Below are 16,082 nucleotides of genomic sequence, written 5' to 3' on the forward strand. Positions count from 1 at the left end.
TTTTTAATATTAAAATTGCTAATTTTAACAAAATGACAGAAAAAAAAAACCCCAGGGTACAATCTACAAGGAAACCCATCCTGACCCCCGCTCCACACACACACACGCACACGCCCCAGTCCTGGTTGCCCAGTGGAGCTCTCAGTCACAAACACACACACACACACTCGTGCACAGCCTGGCGGGGGTCGTGGGTGCTGGCCCAGGAGCACGTACCAAAATAGTTTTAGAAATGACTGTGGTGCCTGGCACAGGCGTTAGAAAAATACTCTTTGCAAAAGGAGAGGGAAAGGACGGTGTTGTCGCCTGGGAGGTGACAGGCTGTGAGCCCCAGCTGCCCTCCCTTGTGGCACCTGACCTCCCGGGTGGCCTCTGGGGCCAGGCTGGGCAGGTCCCGCTGGAGCCTGAGATTAGCAGGTGCAGGTCTACGTGAAGGGCCGGGGTCCTGGGTCCCAGCTCCGAACAGGGCAGGCCTGGCAGTTCTGGCCTTCCTGGTAGAGGAAGGAAAAAGGCATCAGCCGAAGGCCAGGGAGGTCCCAGGGGGCAGGCGACCTGGCCACACGTGTGCCACCACTCAGTCTCCTGTCCAGGATGAGGGCAAGGGCCCTGCAGTGACAGCCTTAGCCCCGGCCACATCTGGGCCCCTGAGGCCAAAGCGTGGCCCTGGAGGGGGCAGCGGTGACCCCAGCAACAAAGAGGGAGCCGCAGCGTCTGTGCAGGGAGAGGCGGGGGTCGGGGGCAGACCTACGGCATCAGAGTCGGGCCTGGGCCGCGCCGAGACTGGCGCGGGGGCCGGTCAGCCTCGGGCAGCGCCCAATCTCGCACACCTGGGTGAGCTCACCTGCGAAACAGGCTGGCCAAAACCACCTGAGCCCCCAAGCTGCCGTCCCCCTAAGTGGTTTGGCCTGGTCTCATTCCAGACACCAGCCTTGTTATCTGGGGGCTGACTGGCTGGCCCTGATTTCTAACAGCAAACTACGAGAAGCACGTCTGCGTGGGCTGTGGAGGCTCTGCCGGGACAGTTCCGGGAGGGGCAGGCTGGGGAAACGCCTCCCGGGGCCTGCCAGGGTTTCGGGTGCAAGACCGGGGTGGGGGTGGGGGTGGGGGTGGGGTGGGTGAGGCCACGCCGAGGGGACCAGGGAGACCCAGGGCCCCGCACCTGAGCGCCTCATCCGATCAGGATGGGGCAGGCTCGGGCCTCATCCTCTGACAGGTTCCGCAGGTTCTTCTCGGATTCCTCCGAAGAGCTGGGGAGAGGGGCAGCGGTCAGCGGGTCTGGGGTCAGGCCCTCCTCGGCCCTCTGGGCCCAGCTGGGATATGAGGCTGGCTAAAAGGGGGGAGGGAGGCTGGGAGCCGACCAACCCCCTCCTGTGGACCCAGCCACCTCCTCACCCCAGGAAGTCCTTCACGTCCTCCACCGTCACATCCCCTGTCGTGTCCAGCGTTGTGTCGGCACTGGTGGCCGAGTCGACGGACGTGGGTGAGAGCGTGGCCTCAGGCGGCTCCGGGGTGTCTGCAGAGAGGAAGCGATGAGGCCCTTCCCAGGGCCCCGGGGCAGACTCCACACCTGGGGCCCTGGTCCCGAGTCCAGCGCACAGTGGACCACGGCACCGACACACGGACCCCCACCCTCTCGTGCCCAGCACGCCCTCCCCCCGGCCCCCTCAGTGGCTGCATCCCGCAGAGGCCCGCCCTGAGGATGAACTGCCGCACTTCACGCCCGCTCTCCTCACCAGCTCCCTCGCTGCGGGTGGGATCGGGGCTTCCGCCGCGGCTCTGTGGGCCCAGGACGACGCCAGGGGTCCCGTTAGCCTGGCTCAGCTTGGGCGATTCTCGGGGCCTGTAGCTGCGGAGATGGGTCTGTGCTGGGGACCAGGGGCAGGTGCCTCATGGCTCGAGGGCCAGGCCCCCACCCTCCCACTCCTGAGCCCTGGGACCAGAGAGGGGTGACACGGGGGATGGCGACCCTGCTCCTTGCTCCAGGCCCCACCCCTTCCACGCACCTGGCATGCATGGCATCATGGGGCCAACTGATGTCCAGAGAGCAGAGCGGCTCCGTGATGTTCCGGGCGCTCAGGGAGAAGCGCTCAAACTCCGACGGGGAAATCAGGTAGAACCCTGGGGGGGGGTGGGGGGGGTGGGGGAGCAGAGAGCGCAGTGAAGGTCCCGCCCCCCTCCCGGAAGCCCTGTGACCAGCCCCTCCCCTGCCGTCCAGGGCCCTCACCCTGGCCGTGTCGTGTGAAGACGCAGGAGGCGATGCCGCTGATGTCCTCCTTGCGGATGCAGGTGTAGTGCACCTGGGGCCGCAGGCCGGGCACCGAGAACACGTGCACGTCGCCCAGGTTGGTGAGGCAGGCCAGGCAGGTCTCGGCGTAGTCCTCGCAGGCCACACTGGCAAAGGTGGCCAGGGCCACCTTGCGCACGCGGCAGCCCTCGTGGGCCGTCAGCTTGAACTTGGTCTTGGCGCTCACTTTGGGCAGCGTGAACACCTGGAGGCGGGCAGGGGATGGCCGCTGAGCAGAGCCCGGCCCGTCCTCACCCCCGCGCCGCCACCCAGCCCGGCCCTCTGGCCCCACCCGCTTCTCTGCCCGGAAACCTGCCAGGCCCCTCCCACTGTGGCGGAGCCAGTCCCGCCAGGTGGAAGGGCCAGGGGCCGGGACCCCCCCACACCTCGAGCTCTGGGGGGGCGGTCGAGGTCCTGGGGGCCCCCGGGGTTCCCCAGGGCGTCTCTGCCAGCTGGGGGCTCTCAGGAGGTCTCAGCAAGCGGGCGTAGGTGGGCAAGCGTCGTCGAGGGTCTGGCGGTGTCCAGGAGGCGGAAGCCCCAGGGGTCTCTGTGCCAGCTCACCTTGAACTGCTCCTCAGATGCGATGAGCACAGCGTGGCCGCCCTGCATGTCGGGCGCCTGTGCCAGGTCCCTTGAGGCCTCGTAGGGCTCCGGCAGCGGGCGGCCGCGTCCATCCAGCACAGCCACGGCCACCACGGGCGCGCGGTGCATCAGCTGTACCTCCTTGCCCAGCACGGCCTCCACTGCCCGCTCGGGCCGCCTGTCGCTGTTCGCTGCTGCCGCCGGCACCTCCAGCGCGTAGGCAAACACGGAGCCCGAGTTGGTGCCCGCCCACATGGTGGGGCCGTGGTGGGCCGCTGGGGGGTGATGGGCTGGTGAGGCAGGCACGTGCCTCCCCTCCCCTCCCCGCCCCTCCCGATGCCCTGGGACCCTGGACTGGTTCTCTCCAGCCCACACCTCCCTGGTGACCTCGGCCAGTCCTCCTGCAGGCACAGGAGTGACCTCTAGGGCACCTCCGTGGGGATGTCAAGCTGGACCCTGACCTCTCAGACCCCCCCGCCCCCAGCATCCCGGGGATGCGGCCCCGTCGCGGAGCCCCGACTCCCCTACGTCCATCACTGGTCCTGCCGCAGACACCCAGCCTGCCATCCCGTGCAAGCTGACCCCCCTCAGGAAGGAGTGGAAAATCAGCTAAAAACGCACAGGCGTGGATGGACCGGGCAGTCACCCCGGTGCACCCTTGATGAACTGGTGACCTGAGCAGCAACCATGGGGGGTGGGAACACCTGAGCAAAACATGAGCGAGCAATCAAAGCCATGCTTGCCAAAGCCCAGCCGGCTTCTGAGGGGGACACTGGAAGCAGGCCAACCAAAACCCCGGGCTGCCGCATCCAGACAGTGGGAAGTTCCACAAACACCACCAGAAGTGGGGGCTCCCCTCCCAGACGGAGATGGAAAGATGCATCAATGATAGCGCCACGTGCAGACTAGCTGGACGCTGACGCAACCCCAAAAAGGCGTTCCTGAGATGAACAGAGTCGCCTGTGGGCCGACTGTGACAGGAGAACTCCAGCATCAGCGTCCATGCTACAGCGTGCGACTCGGGCACCCTGGCTGTAGGTTACGTCCACCAGACGCACACTGAGCTGCTCACACAGGGGCTTTCACTTAAAATCCCCCACGAGACACGACGGACAGCAGGGGCGGGCAGCGGGGTGTGGGGTTGAACGGGATGTGCCCCATCATCAAGTTAAACCAATCAGCAGCTCCGTCCATAAACCCGACCGCATCACTGCTCTCTGCAGGACCCTCAGGGGCTCCAACCGCTCGGGCTCAAAGCCAGCTCTCGGGCTTCCCTGGTGGCGCAATGGTTAAGAATCCGCCTGCCAATGCAGGGGACACGGGTTCGCGCCCTGGTCCGGGAAGATCCCACATGCCGCGGAGCAACTAAGCCCGTGCGCCACAACTACTGAGCCTGCGCTCTAGAGCCCATGAGCCACAACAACTAGTGAGCCCACGTGCCACAACTAGTGAAGCCCGCGCGCCTAGAGCCCGTGCTCCACAACGAGAAGCCACCACAATGAGACGCCTGCACACTGCAACGAAGAGTAGCCCCCGCTCACCGCAACTAGAGAAAGCCCACGCGCAGCAACAAAGACCCAATGCAGCCGAAAATAAATAAATAAATTTATATTTAAAAAAAAAAAAATACCTTACTATAAAGCCAGCTCCTTGGCTAGGCGGCCGGCACCCACACCTCCCGGGCCTGTCCTCCGCTCCAGCCATGCTGCCCGGGTCTCCTGATACACGCCCACCTCGGCCCCGGTGCTGCAGCCCGCGCTCCCCCCCAGGCCCCGGGCTCCCGTCTCCGCTCGGGTCTCCGCTCACCAACCCCACCGTCAGGCTGTCCCGGGGGCGGCTGTGGGCCGGGGCACCCTGTCACCAGCGCAGCCCGGCACTCAGCAGGCAACACTTTCCAACCTTCCGGGAGGTGCCGCTCCACGCCCATTTCCCAGGCGGCTGACCGGAACCCGGGCCACGTCACCTAGGGCCACCTCCCCAGCACACCCCTCCCGGCCTCACCGTCGCGAAGGAAGGTGTCGGCGAAGTAGAGGCAGCGCACGACGCCCGAGAGGGAGTCGTCGGCCGAGCGGGGCTCAATGCGGCGCTGCACGGGCGTCACCTCCACGTCGTGGGGGCCGGCCTGCTCCGCCAGCTGCGCGTTGGCCTCCTGCAACTGGAGGGGCACGAGGCTCGGGAGCCCGGTCTTCCCGCCCCTGCCGCCCCGCCCGGCCACCCGGCCACCCGGCCCACCTTGCTGCCGGCGGCAGTCAAGCGCTTCTTGCCCGAGACGCGGCTTTTGCGGATGCGTCGGAAGGACTGGCGCAGCGACTTCTTGAGCGACTTCACACGGGACAGCGGCCCCTCCATGGCCAGGGAGTCGTTGGGGTGCAGGGTGCACCTGGGGGGCGCAGGTGCCGGGCATCAGGGAAGCCCGAGTCCCAAGCCCGCCCTCGAGCCCAGCCGCCGGGGGGCCTCACTTCCACCAGCAGCGCTTCCCGCAAGGCTCGAAGGCACCCCCCACCTGCGCCTCCGCAAAGCTCGGGAGGGGCCCGCACGCACCTGGCCAGCACGGGGCTCCTGCGCAGGTAGTCAAAGAGGCCGAAGCCGTGGCTGGTGCCGAAGGCCACGAGGCCCCACTCGGCGTGGAGCGTGACGGCAGTGACGGCAGCCGGCGGCAGGCACTGGACCAGGGCGCGGGGCTGGAAGCCGGCCGGCCAGGGCAGCGGCCCTGTGCGTGGGCTCAGCCGCTCGTGGCCCTTCCACGTGAAGCCCTCACGGTCCTGGAGGAGGTCCACGCTGGCCACGCCCACCGCCTGCTCTGACGGCTCATCACTTAACTCTAGCACCAGCACCTGAGGGGCGGGGCGGGGGGCGCAGGGGGCCATCGGTACAAAGAGGGGGCCACCTGTGCCCCGCCCGAGCCTCCGATGCCTCTGCCAGAGTGGTCCCAGGATTGTCTCCAGTGCATCCTCTGAATAAACACTTACTGGACGCCCACTGTATACCAGGGCCCTCACTGAGCAACACGGTGGCGACCAGGACCTGCCAGCCCTGCCCTCCTGGGGCTCATCTAACACCTGTGCTCCCACCCCGGCCCCAAGGCTCTGTGGGTCCCCACAGCCCTGGCTGGTCCCACCTGGAGCCCTGTTCCCACCTCTGGGCTTTTGCTGCTCCGGTCCCTCTACCACCCCACCAGACCCTCCAGAAAGCCCCCCAAGACCCGCAGCCCTGGGGACGCCTTGGCCCTACCTGGCCCGCGGTGCCGGCCACCACCATCTGGGCGGTGTACTTGCAGAGCGCCACCTTCTGCACGCCAAGCCGTGGGTCGTCGCTGTAGGGGTCGAAGCAGCCCACCTGCAGGGCGGAAGGGCTGGTGACACAGGGCGGAGCCCGGACCAGGCTCCCCGGGGCCAGGGGAGGGGCCCACCTTGCGGAAGGGTGGCCAGTCGTCCTCGGCGACCTGGGCCAGGCTGTCGGCGTGCTCGCAGTCTGTCTGAAAGAGGCCGGCGGTGCTCAGCTTGTAGAGTGGGCGCAGGGCCACGCCGGAGGCGTCCCAGAACCGCACGGTGCCATCCTCGTGCCTGCAGGGAAGGTGAGGTCAGGTCCCAGGTCCTCCAGCCCCCCGCCCCCTCCAGTCATCCAGCGACCACGCACTGGGCACTAAGCGCCTAAGCCAAACACTGACTGGATTCCTACTGCATACAGCAAACAGGAAGTTACCAACCGTACAGGACACATACTGAGCCCCTCCTGTACACCAGGCCACACACAGTAGGTGCTGGGCCCTTCCCTGCAAAGAGGGTGAGAAGGTGTGGAAATAATCACCAGAAATAATGAACAGGAGGTGAGGGGTGGGTGACACAGGGAACAGAGGACTACGGGGGTTCTGCCCCCAGGCGAGCCTCCAGAAAAGGTGACCAGAGATGCAGTCACAGAGCGGAGGGATCGGCTGGGGCAGGGGCAGGAGCAGGAAGCCTGGGGAGGCTGGGAGGAAGCAGAGAGGGAAAGAGGAGAGGAGCAGACCAAACTGGGGTGCAGCCTCAGGACACAGCTGCAGAGTCCAGGTCACAGGCGCCTGGGCGGTGGGGGGAGCCCAGAGCCAGGGCGTGAGAAGGTGAGTGAGGCCATGGGACTGGTTGGGACGGCTCCAGAGGCCCTGAAAGCCATGGTGAGGAGTTCTCACTGGGGAGGGGGCGCTGGAGTCAGAGGCCCAAGGGTCCCAGCACAGGCGCAAGGCAGGGGCTGGGCAGAAAGTCGGGGCCCGAGTCACCGGGCACGTCAGCGCCCGCCAGGCCCAGGCCGGGCTCTCGGGCACCTGCCCTGTGCAGCTCGGCATGGGCCAGCCCAGATTTTCCAGTCCCAGCGCAGGCTGAGTGGGTGGAGCCCAGTTTCGGGCTAAAAGGAGGGCTGAGCCTTAAACCAGAGTCTAGGGAGGCTTCACCCCAGTGCACCCTGTGGGAATGGGGATGACCCGGTCCCATCAGGGGCCAGGCCTGAGTCAGCGAGCAGGTCAGCTCCCGCCAGACCCAGGACGGGCCCTCCTGCACCCGCATGGGCTGCGCCAGGCCCTGCTCGCCCACACACACACACACTCATACCACCCGTCACAACTGGGCTGAGCCGGGGACACGCGTTCACCTACCCGGTCAGCAGCAGCCCTCGCTGGGGTGGCTCCGGAGCCAGGTTCCGGCCCCCGGTGATAGGCCAGCTCTGAGAGACGGGGACAGAGACGGAAACGGAAGGTCAGGACAAGCGTCTTCCTCCTCTCACCCCAGGAGTGGCATCCAGGGCACAGAGTCCCTCCAAGTTCCCCACATACACCTGCCACATCCCCATCTCAGGCGCGTGCCCAGGCAGCACCCTTCCCCCGGGCACACACCGAGGCACCGGAGGCCGGCTGGGGGTTCTGCTGCTCGCCAGCGCTCACGATGCGGGCCCACAGCTTGGCGGGGACGTTGGCGACGTGGGCCGAGCAGGTGATGGCAGACGAGTGCAGCGGGGCCAGGTACGGGGCGGGCACAGCCGGCCAGCCGGGCGTCTGTAGGTCCAGCACCACCAGCTCCTCTTCAAGCAGCACGGCCAGGGCCTGGGGCTCGTCGAACTCTGCAGGATGGGGTGGGTGAGCATGGCCGCAGACACACGGGCACGGGGTGGGAGGGCAGGTACGCACCGTCCTCGGGCCGCGTGCTGTGCACCGTGAAGAAGTCGATGACGCGGGAGGTGAAGTCCAGCGTCACCAGGGTCTCGGCCTGGAGCACGCTCACGCAGTGGCGGTCGCCATAGCTGGCGCGGGGCATGCCGCCGCTGAAGACGACGAAGTGCTCGCTGCTCGGGGCAGGGGAGCCACGTGAGCCACCGGAGGGGCCCTGTGGGGACGGGGAGAGCCTCCCCCACCCCCGCCCTGCGCTCCCGCAGCCAGGCGCGGCCCCGGCGCCCCACCTACCCAGAGGCACAGTTTCGCCACAGGATCTTGCTGATGGCTTTGCAAGGGAAGGGGCCTGGAGGGGTAGGAGAGCATCAGGCTCACCGAGCCCCGGGCTGCATTTCTCGCCGCTTCTCCGTTCCCCTCCTGCCTCCATCACTCCCACCTCCCGAGGGGAAGGCACGCTGCCCGACAGCCCCGGGGGGGTCTCAGCTTCGTGGCTGGGCTCAGCCCCGCCGCCTTCTACAAGTCCTCCCAAAGCCCCCCACCAAGGCCAGTCTGAGCTCGGGGTCACTGCCGACCTCGCACAGGCCTCCCCGGCACTCACCGTAGGGCATGGTGGCCACGGTGGGCTGTGTCGTCGGGGAGTCGCCGGCGTCCGCGGCCCAGACGGCGTAGCTGCCGTCGCTGTGAGAGCTGACCAGCGTGCGGCCGCTGCGCTCCCAGCACACGCTCTCCAGCTGCTGCGGGGCGGGGTGGACGGGCGTGAGCGCAGCGGCCGTGAGCAGAGGCCCCGGCGCAGCCGCTGGCCTCCCCACTCCACCACACACCTGGTTCCCCAGGAAGATGCGGTCAGCACACCGCGCGGCCCGGTTCCAGATGACCAGCAGGCCTCGGCTGTAGCCGATGAGGATCTTGGTGGGGTCCCGCAGGTGTCCCTGGAGTGACTCCACGGGGCCCAGGGCCTTCCCGCACCGGTAGTCGTCAGGCACGCTGCGAGGGCGGAGGGGAGGGGTGCGTGGGGGGTGAGCCGGCAGCAGCACGCCCGGCAGACAGGGTGCAGGGAAGCCGGGTGGCCTCTCACCTTCGCAGAACCTCGTCCGGGCCAAGGGTCTGCCCCTCGAGCAGCGTCAGGGTGGGAACATCCAGGAAGAAGACGCTTCCGCCCTCAGTGCCCAGGGCTGCCAGGTCACCGGCAGCCACCAGCAGGACCACGGTGATGCGGGCGAGGATGGGCAGGCCACTGTGGGGGCCAAGGGGAGGGGGGTGAGGGTGGGAGCCCATCCGCCTGCTGAGGAGGGCGTGGAGGGGGCTGAGCTGCTACCGTCAGCTCGCCGCAGCCCCTCTGTACTCGCGGCAGCCCCAGAAAGGCCACGGCGGTGGCCGCAGACATCGGTGGCCACGGACATCGTAATCAGCTCGCTCGGTTATTCATCAGGACGTCAGCGGGGAGAGGGATAAAAATGGGTCCCCAGGTCTTGGAGAAGGGCCCCTGAGCTCCTCCCACCTACCAAGAGGGGAAGGCAGGAACCAGGCCCCACCTGGGCCAGGACCAGAACCTTCAGGACGCACGGCCCCCTGAACCCCACTCAGGAAGCCCCGCCCCCAGACCATGGATGTCTCCCTGACTTGCAGATGGGCCCTGGATCGCTCCCCTGCAGAGGCTGGGAGACCCCGGGAATCCATCCTGGGTTAGGGCTGGACACGGGGCGGGGGGGGGGTCACCTAGCCCCAGTTCAAGCCCAAGCAGGACAAGCCTCCCGCGGAGCTGGACAGGCAGCCTGCAACCTGAAAGACTCACCCGCTCTGGCCATTTCAACAAGGGCTGCCAGGCCAGGAACCAAGAGGCCCCGTACTCTCTCCCCAGGGGTCCAAGCCCATGCTGTCGCCCCCCTGGGGCACCCTGCCAGCACCTCACAGCCCAGCGGGACGCTCCTTGCCCCGACCCGCCCTTTCACCCAGGCACACTGTGGCCCGTCGCCCTGCCCCCAGTCAAGGGCCCAGGGGACCTGTGCTGACGTCAGTTCCTGCCCCAGACGCCCCTCACCGCAGGGGAGAAAGTGCCTCTCACCGGGCTCTGGACACACTCTCCCGTCCCGTGTCTCCTGGGGCCCCAGTGGTCCTGGAGCACAGACCGTCCCTGCTCACCTCAGACTCTGCCGGGACCCCCACCTGACGCCCTGCCAGGCCACCAGACGTGCCCCCTGAACCCCAGCCCCGGGGCAGCTTCCCGCCCCCCTGCCCTCCACAGGCTTGCCCCACGTCCGGCGGCCGCCCCTGGCCGAGTCCCCCAGTACCTGGCCCCATCAAAGCCCGGGCGACTGGGTGGCTGGTGGTGGAGGGCTTCCTCCAGGTGGGCGCAGCCGTTGCGGTGGACGACCTCCCAGAGATGAAGGCTGCTGTCGTCCAGCAGGGTCAGGAGGCGGCCCTGGCAGGTGAGTGAGACCGAGACTGAGCCGGGCTGGGGCAGGGGGCGGGGCGGAAAAGGGGTTCACGGGAGCCAGTGGCAGGGCCGAGGCTCACCTGGCCGGGCAGGAAGTGCATCTGGGTGACGGTGGCCGCGTCTTGATGCAGGCCCGTGAACTCCACGCCGGGGGCACCGTAGCTGAGGGTGACGGGTCAAGGGCGGAAAGCAGGCACAGGCCGGGAAACCACACCTCCTCCTCCCAGGACCACTCTGACCGGCCCTATCCAATGGGCCTGCCTATCCAGGCGCCTCCCCAGTCCACGGGGGTGCCTCGCCGCAGGGAGCACCATCTTGCACCGCCACACGACACGCGGGCTCGCTCGGCCCCGCAAGTCGGTGCTGCTGCACGACCTTCACTTCCTCATCTTTAGAAGGGGCTGGCGACTTGCACTCCGACCTCGTGGGGCTGACGCGGGCACGTGAGAATAAACGCACCGCCCGCACACACGGCCCGGGCCCGGCTCACGGCTCTGCGTCAGCCTCTCCGGGCTGCGTGCACAGGAGTCAGCCCCGCACGTCAGCATCACACAGGGGGGAGATGCCAAGCCAGGCCCGGGAGGCTCAGCCACAGGCCGACACCAGCTGCAAGCCAGGAACCCCACCTCCTTCTGGGGCAGGCAGCCCCCACCGCAAGGGGAGAGGCCACAGAGGCTTGGAGAGCTTGGGTGACCTGCTTCAAGCGCCCAGTGTGAGCGCCAGAGTCCCAGCAACCCCAGGCTTCACAGTGGACGGGCAGGCCGAGGGGCCCCAGGAGGGAGGACCGGGCAGGGGTCAGGGACGTTGCCTGGAAACAAGGCAGGAGCCGTTGCCTGGAGCTGGAGTTGGGATTCCCTGCAGGAGCCGGGAGGACACAGACAAGGGGACAAAAAACAGGGCAGGAGCACTGGGAGGGAACCAGGGTCGCCAAGGAGACGGGGCCAGACCCGGGGCGGGGGGGGGCGCTGCGGCCCCTGTGGCCAGCCTCAGTTTCCCAGCCCAGGACTCGGGCCGGAATGGTCTGGGGGGGCTGGGGGGGCCTCGTCCCCCTCTGAGGCCGTCTGCCGGCCCGTCCTTTGTGAGCACGAGGGGCCAGCGCACAAGAAAGGCCATGCCGCCAGCAGAGGCTCCCCCGGGACACAGAGGAAGGGGCTCCGGGCCCATGGCACACACGGGGCAGGACAGCGCTGTAAGACGCAGAAGCAGCGGGCCAGGAAGTGGGACCCCTGGGCCAGCGGCTGGGGCACCGTCCCCTGCGTGCCCACCGATGCCTCAGGGGCCCACAGGAGGTGGGGGCACCCAGGTCCAGCCGCTCTCCCTGGAGTCGGCAAACTCACAACTTCCTGGCCAGTGCCTGCAGCCCCTGGGTGGGGAGACCCCGTGCCACCATGCAGTGGCCGGCCAGACCCTGCCCCTGGGGCCCCACCTGAGGGGCTCACCCCGTGCAGCGGGGCTGGGATCCTCCACGGCAGGAAGGAGGCGTCCAGCTGCCAGCGTCCCCCCGCACCCACCCTGCACTCGCAGGAAAATGCCCCTTTGTGCGGCTCACAGGCCCATTGTGTGGCGCCAGCACCCAGGTGCGGGCCGCGCTGCGCCCACCATGCCGAGCCTGGTACTGCCCCCAGCGCCTCGGCTGGACACACGTGTCTTCACACTGGCACACGTGTGTGTGCCCGGGCACCAGCGCAAGGCCCGCCGTGACCCTGGCCCGCCCACCACTCTTGCTGGGGACCGTGTGCAACCAGCCCCGGCCCACCTCCCGGGTCACAGTTGCCGGGATGGTAACCGCCAGGTAACTGGCTGGCTGAAAGGCAGCGCGGGGCAGCCGGGGCCCTGCCCCAGGGGCCCGGCACACGGTGACCTGCAACCAGGACATTCTGACGGGCCCCGAAGGCCGCGGCCCGCAAAGGATACATCTTGACAGCCCCAGACCGGGTGCCGATGGCCATGATGCGAAGCTCAGGGTCGAAGGCCAGGGCGCTGGGCTGGTTGGGGAAGCCATGCTCCACGGTCTGCAGGGAGGTGAGGGCATTGGCACAGGCACAGCCCACCCACCCCAGGGCAGCCTCCAGGCTCTGCCACTGCTTCACACCCGTGCTCCGGGCCTCAGTGCCCTCAGCTGCGAAACGGGTAATCACACCTCCAGTGAGGAAGGGCCTGAGCCCCTGGCCCCGCCACAGAGGCCTCCCTGGTCGAGGCCCCGTCCCTCTCTACACCCGGGTCCACCCCACCGTGCGCGGGGCTCTGAAAACAAACAGAACGGGGCTCGAGAGGAGGCGCAGGCGCGGAAGTGAACCCTGGCTGCCCCACGGAGCAGGACTCCACACCCCACTCCTCCAGGCAGACTGAAGTGGGGTGCAGCCCCAGGTAACCCCCAACACAGGCTCTGGGGGGTGGTCAGAGGCCAGTACCCAAGGCCAGCTAGGCAGAGGCTCTCGAGCGCCGACCCGACCCGGGGCTGCTCCCCACCCCCAGCCCCAGAGACAGGGAGACTGGGGCCCAGAGAGATGGAGCTTCCTGCCCAGGCCCTGAAGGTGTCACGCACCTGCCAGACTTGGGTTCCCACCTGGAAACTGGGAGACGTGATTCCCTTCCCATCCCTGGTTGGGATGGTGGGCAGGCGGCTTGTGCACTGGGGGTGTCCACGCAACGGCTCCCACCAGGTCCCCAGCTCCCGGCAGGGCCAGTCCCAGTGCAGACCAGCCCTGGCTCCCTGCCCCCCCTCCACCTACCCAAGGAGCCCCTAGTCAACCCCGAAGCCTGGCTGGGGGCCCTCCCTGGGAAGCTTGCACCCCTGGGCCCCCAGCCCCCTGCCCTCAACACCAAGGTGGGACACCCCATGTGGGTGCCGGTACCCCGACCACTGCGTCAGCAAGACACAAGTTTTATAAGGAACCCTGGTCCCCAGGCCCGTGGCCCCAGCCTGCCTCCAGCCTCATCCCATCTGGGCAGGGACTGATCCCTCTGAGCAGCTGGCTTGGCCTTGGGCAAGTCACAGCACTGGCCAAGCCTCGGCTTCCCATCTGGGCACTGGTGAGCCCACCTGAGGACAGCGTGGCCCACTTGACCGGGGTGGGGTGGGGAGCACCCGCACCGCCGTGCCCACGCTGGACCTGACCGAGTCTGGCAGCCCACTCCTCTGCTCAGGACCCTCCGGGGCTCCCGGCTCACTCCGAGTCAAAGCCAAGTCCCCTCCATCTGGCTCCTCCCACCGGCCCCTGGCTCACTTGATGGCCTTCCGCCCTCCTCCAATCTACTAGGACCTTTGCATCTACGGTCCATCTACCTGGAACGTGCTTTACTCAGCACTCTCCAAGGTGGGCTTCTTCCCACAGCTCAGGAGACAACTGCTCAGAGGCCCCCTGAGCTGGCCCAGCAGCCATCGCTCCACACCCTCACCTGCCACCCTCACCTGCCTGATCTCACCCACGGCACTGACCACCATCCAAACCACCGCAGGCTGCACACTTCCCTCTCTTCTTTTGGCTTCTCACTATCTCCCCAACTAGTACATCAGCACCCCCAAGGCGGTATTCGTTAAACTGACATAGAGTGGACATGCCACAGGCAACTTGTGGGCAGGGCTGGGATTTGGACCCGAGACCGAGTCCAAAGTCCAGGCTCACCCTGGACCACCACCCCCTGCCCATGCCCCACCACTCGGGAATCTGGGCCTATTTTCTAGTGATCACCTACCAGCCCCTCTAGTGACCCTCTGCTCAAGACCGCCCCCTCCCACCACTGCTGCCCACTCAGAACGGGGCCTCACCCTCCTTGGCAGGGAGACCAGCTTCTGCCACCAGGAGCCAGCCAGGGGGAGCAAGCCTCCTCTCCACCTGTCTCAGGTCCCCACTTCACACCCCGACTCCCTGGCTGAGGAAGTGACACCTGAGCGCGATGCCTGCCCTACCATCACTGTCCTCTCATCTCGAGGGGGCTCACCCTCGGCCACTCAGCACAGGAAGGGGGACACCTCAGAGCCCCTGGGCACCAGCCTCCCCTCTGGGCCCCTTGGCCACCAAGTCTGAGGGTCCTGGCAGCCCCTACGCCACCTGGAAAACCCCGCCTACCCTGAGAGACGACCCGGCCTCGGTCACTGCAGGACCGGTCGCCCCAGAGCTTCCTCCTGGACCTGAGTCTCCTGACAGCCAGCTCAGGACCACAGCACCCCTCCCGAAGCCCCTGGCCCTCAAGGCTAAAGTCAAATCCCACTGACAAGGGGACCCAAAGACCAAGTGCCCCAGCTCACTCTGACTTTGGGCACGTGGTCAGCCCTGAACCTCAATTTTCTCACCGGTGTGTGGGCATAACGACTCTAAGCCCCAAGAGAAGCAAGGGGCCCTGCGATCAAAGGGCCTGGGTGTCAAACTGAGGCCAGAAGTGACACCCCTGGGGAGAGTTAGCAAGGGGCAGGCTGGGGCCTCTCTCCACCACACACCAGCGCAGGGGAGGCGGGGCTGAAGGCAGCCCCTTTCCCGTGGCCCCTCTGGCCCTACCCAGGAAAGAAAGGAAGGAGCAGCCCTCCGCCCCCACCTCCGCCTTGGCTCCAGGAGAGGCGGTGGGTCGGCTGCCCCTGTGACAGAGCCCACAGCAAGGAGGACAGTGACCCCATTCCATAGCAAGGGAAACTGAGGCCCCGCGATTCGAAGTGCAGTTGACACGGCCAGGCATCCCCCGCTGGAGCCCCCGGCGGTGCCGGGCAGAGCGCAAGCCGGAGCCCCGGGCGGTGGGGGAAGGGAGGAGAGGAACCGGGAAGGGATTTCCCAGCCCCACCCCCCAACATCTGCCTCCACTCCGCACCCCTCCCCACCGGCCTGGGTGCGAAAGCAAAACAAACCGGGCCCAAAGGCTGCGCAGGGGCGCCGAGGGGTCCCCGAGAAAGAGATAAAGAGACAGACAGTGGGAGCCGGAGCGAGAGTTGAGAGCCGCCCGGAGACACACGGAGGCGGAGAGGCCCGCAGGGAGAGGCCGGCGGAGTCCAAGGCGCGGAGACAGGAGCAGGGGAGCAGAGGGCAGAGATGGAGCGAGGCTGGCGCGCGGCTCGGGCAGAGCAGAGCGGGGCGGCCGGGCCCAGCGTGCGCCCCCTCCCCCGGCCCGACGTGGCTCCGGCCCGGTCCCCGCCCCCGGCCAGCCGCCCCCGGCCCGCCGCCGCACCTTGTGGAAGGCGAAGAGCTCCTGCTTGAGCTTCTCGCGCTGCGGGTCGGCGCCCTGTCTGCGGAACCGAAACTTCATCATCTTGCGCCCGGCCGCCCGCCGCCGCCCGCAGGATGCGCCGCGCGGCCCCGCAGGTCCTGAGGCGCGGGCGCCAGGCGCGGGCGCGGCGAGGCGGGTCCTGCACGGGGCGGGCCCGCCCAACGGACGTGCCTCCTGGCCAATGGGCGGCCCGCGCCCCGCCCGCCCCGCCCCTGCCGCCGCTCAGTGGGCGCCCGCGAGTACGCCCGCTGCGCGTGCGCCGCGGCGCGGGGCCTGCCGGGACTTGTAGTCCACGAGCAGAGCTCCGGCGTGGGCCACTGGGGACGAGTTTTTGAGGGGAGACGCGCGTTCCCCCATTCGGAGGAGGCTTTTCCCTTCCTGCAATGAGCGAGCGACGCGCACACTCAGATAATGAGGCAGCCCCGTCCCGAAAGCCAGGAGAATTCTGACCGGGG

At 67.8% G+C, this 16,082-nt stretch overlaps 1 protein-coding gene across 3 annotated transcripts; it reads right to left on the reverse strand.

The window, feature by feature from the left end:
- Nucleotides 1-31: 31 nt before the first annotated feature.
- Nucleotides 32-15,741, reverse strand: LLGL1 (LLGL scribble cell polarity complex component 1). Of its 3 annotated transcripts, none has more exons than XM_036835377.1 (23): nucleotides 15,589-15,741; nucleotides 12,349-12,446; nucleotides 10,515-10,596; nucleotides 10,289-10,419; nucleotides 9,076-9,234; nucleotides 8,822-8,984; nucleotides 8,599-8,731; nucleotides 8,292-8,346; nucleotides 8,019-8,173; nucleotides 7,728-7,951; nucleotides 7,491-7,558; nucleotides 6,276-6,429; nucleotides 6,098-6,202; nucleotides 5,408-5,700; nucleotides 5,099-5,246; nucleotides 4,868-5,021; nucleotides 2,846-3,141; nucleotides 2,225-2,489; nucleotides 2,004-2,118; nucleotides 1,734-1,846; nucleotides 1,393-1,513; nucleotides 1,160-1,247; nucleotides 32-491 (listed from the first exon to the last, which is right to left on the reverse strand). In XM_036835377.1, exons 1-22 carry the CDS (start codon nucleotides 15,667-15,669, stop codon nucleotides 1,169-1,171), a joined length of 3,192 nt encoding a protein of 1,063 aa, XP_036691272.1. In that variant the 5' UTR covers nucleotides 15,670-15,741; the 3' UTR covers nucleotides 32-491; nucleotides 1,160-1,168. The 3 variants fall into 3 exon arrangements, with proteins under 3 accessions (XP_036691272.1, XP_036691273.1, XP_036691271.1); XM_036835378.1 differs by having other exon boundaries at nucleotides 1,734-1,840; nucleotides 8,599-8,734; XM_036835376.1 differs by having other exon boundaries at nucleotides 33-491; nucleotides 8,599-8,734.
- Nucleotides 15,742-16,082: the final 341 nt, after the last annotated feature.

Source organism: Balaenoptera musculus, chromosome 20 (assembly GCF_009873245.2).
Source record: "Balaenoptera musculus isolate JJ_BM4_2016_0621 chromosome 20, mBalMus1.pri.v3, whole genome shotgun sequence".
Taxonomy (NCBI): Eukaryota; Metazoa; Chordata; class Mammalia; order Artiodactyla; family Balaenopteridae; genus Balaenoptera; species Balaenoptera musculus.